Source organism: Aphanomyces invadans (assembly GCF_000520115.1).
Source record: "Aphanomyces invadans strain NJM9701 unplaced genomic scaffold supercont1.2, whole genome shotgun sequence".
Classification (NCBI taxonomy): Eukaryota; Oomycota; class Saprolegniomycetes; order Saprolegniales; family Verrucalvaceae; genus Aphanomyces; species Aphanomyces invadans.
The window spans coordinates 1,102,011-1,104,234 of record NW_008580147.1 but is presented as its reverse complement, the minus strand read 5'-3'; the positions used below and the strand labels follow the sequence as shown (position 1 = coordinate 1,104,234).

At 53.9% G+C, this 2,224-nt stretch overlaps 1 protein-coding gene across 1 annotated transcript; it reads left to right on the top strand.

Moving 5' to 3' along the window:
* Positions 1-865: 865 nt before the first annotated feature.
* H310_01210 (hypothetical protein) lies at positions 866-2,224 on the top strand (the record flags this gene model as incomplete). The annotated part of the gene is made up of 1 exon (XM_008864265.1): positions 866-2,224. The coding sequence occupies one exon, from the start codon at positions 866-868 to the stop codon at positions 2,222-2,224; it is 1,359 nt and encodes a 452-aa protein (XP_008862487.1).

Genomic DNA, 2,224 nt, shown 5'->3' with positions numbered 1-2,224 from the left:
GTCGGGATGCAATGCAAGCAGCATTATGAATTCCAGGATTTCTTCCAATAAAATGTTTTTGAATTTGATAACTTCAAAATTGTATGTTATTTTAAAAGATTCCTTCAATTCTGCCAACAAGTGGAGAATTCACATGTCAATGCTGTGTGCACTACGATTCCAAGAAATTTGTCCGCATATTACTGCGTTTTCCGGATTATGTAACATATTTTGACTATGCAGTCTCGGTGTCATATCCGGATACCCGCGAGATCCGTGATCCAACATCAATGACAGAGTTGCTGATGACGTCGAAGGCAAAGTAAGACCCTCTGCGATAACAACGCAGTCCACCGATGAGACCACCAAGACGCCGTCCACGGAAAGGTTTTCTCGAACCATACCGGTGTGTCAACCTGCTCGATAGTGCTTGTGTGTGATTGAGTCATATAGGTCGTTGGAAGAACCCGACAGCCCAGAAACGCAAACCTTTGAGACTGCACAGAGCGAGCTGACCCAAAAGAGAGTTCAAGGGAGTTCCGTACCGCAAAGAGTTTCTTGCTCGCAATACCGAAGTGTTTAACTATGAAAAATGCTCGTCGTCGTTCCAGCAAGGCAACCGTTGCTCCTTCTCGATAGACGGACTTCAAAACCAAAGTGCTGTACGTGCAAGAAACGCTAACGAGCGAACCCAAGGTGTTTCTCGAGCCCAACAATTTGTCCGACGACTGTACGGCTGCTTTGGATGCATGCAGCTTCTCGGAAGAAAAGGAGAACTCGGGGGTTTTGTACCTTTCATACGGAGTATCGAAAGGTGGGTCGGGCATCGTCATGGTTATTGCGTTGCATGTCGACGAATCCATTGAACACTTGCAAGACACCTTGGATGGGTCAAATTGAGTTTTCTATCGTGGACGCAACACGACAAGGTGCACTACGCATCACCCTTCTCCGCCACTTCCAATACGTGTATCTCTTCAACAACGGCCCCGAGTTCTTTTTTGTCACCAACTTGGACGCTCCTCGCAAGCGCATCATCAAGGTGGACAATATCCTGAGCGACACGATCGTGTGGACCGAAGTGATTCCGGAAGGCGTGGACGTGTTGACGGCTGCCCATGCCGTGCGCAAAGACCTGCTCGTGGCCGAATACTTGAAGGACGCGAGTGACACGATTCGTCTGTACAAGCAGTCGGGCGAGTTTGTGCGCAACATCGCCCTCCCCAGCATCGGGACGGTCAACGTGTCGTGCAAGCGGGACTCGCCGGAACTCTTTTTCAAGTTCATCTCGTTCCTGTACCCTGGCACGATCTACCGCGAAGACCTGACGGACCCGTCGACGAGCTCGCCGGCGGTGTTCCGCGAGGCCAAGGTGCCCGGCTTCAACCCCGAGGACTTTGAGGCCAAGCAAGTGTGGTACCCGTCCAAGGACGGCACGCAGATTCCGATGTTTTTGGTGTCCAAGAAGAACCTGGCTCGCACGGGCGACATCCCCACGTACTTGTATGGGTACGGTGGGTTCAACATTTCGCTGACGCCGTCGTTTTCGGCGAGCCGCACGATCTTCGTGCAGCACTTCAACGGTCTCCTGGCGTTGCCGTCGCTGCGAGGCGGTGGCGAGTACGGCCAGGCGTGGCACCAGGCCGGCACGTTTGGCAACAAGCAGAACGTGTTTGATGACTTTCAAGGTGCGGCCGAGTACTTGATCAAGGAAGGGTACACGAGCTCGTCGAAGATTGCGATCCACGGTGGGTCGAACGGCGGTCTGTTGGTGGCCGCGTGTGCGAACCAGCGTCCCGATTTGTTCCGTTGCGCCGTTGGTGCCGTCGGCGTCATGGACATGCTCCGATTCCACAAGTTCACTGTCGGGCATGGCTGGGTGACGGATTTTGGCAACCCCGACGAGCCTGAAGCATTCGAGTACATCTCCAAGTACTCGCCGTTGCACAACGTGCCTTCGTTCGAAGCGAAGAGCTTCGGGTTGGCCAACGATCACGGCGGGTTCCCTGCGTACTTGTTGACGACGGGTGACCACGACGACCGTGTCGTGCCACTGCATTCGCTCAAGTTGATTGCGGAAGTGCAGCACAAGTTGGGCAGCCACCCGAACCAGAAGAACCCGCTCTTGATTCGCATCGAAACGAAAGCGGGCCACGGGGCGGGCAAACCGACGAGCAAGGTGCTCCAAGAAGCAGCCGACGTCTACGCGTACATGGGCTGGGCGTTGGGTGCCACCTTTGTGTAA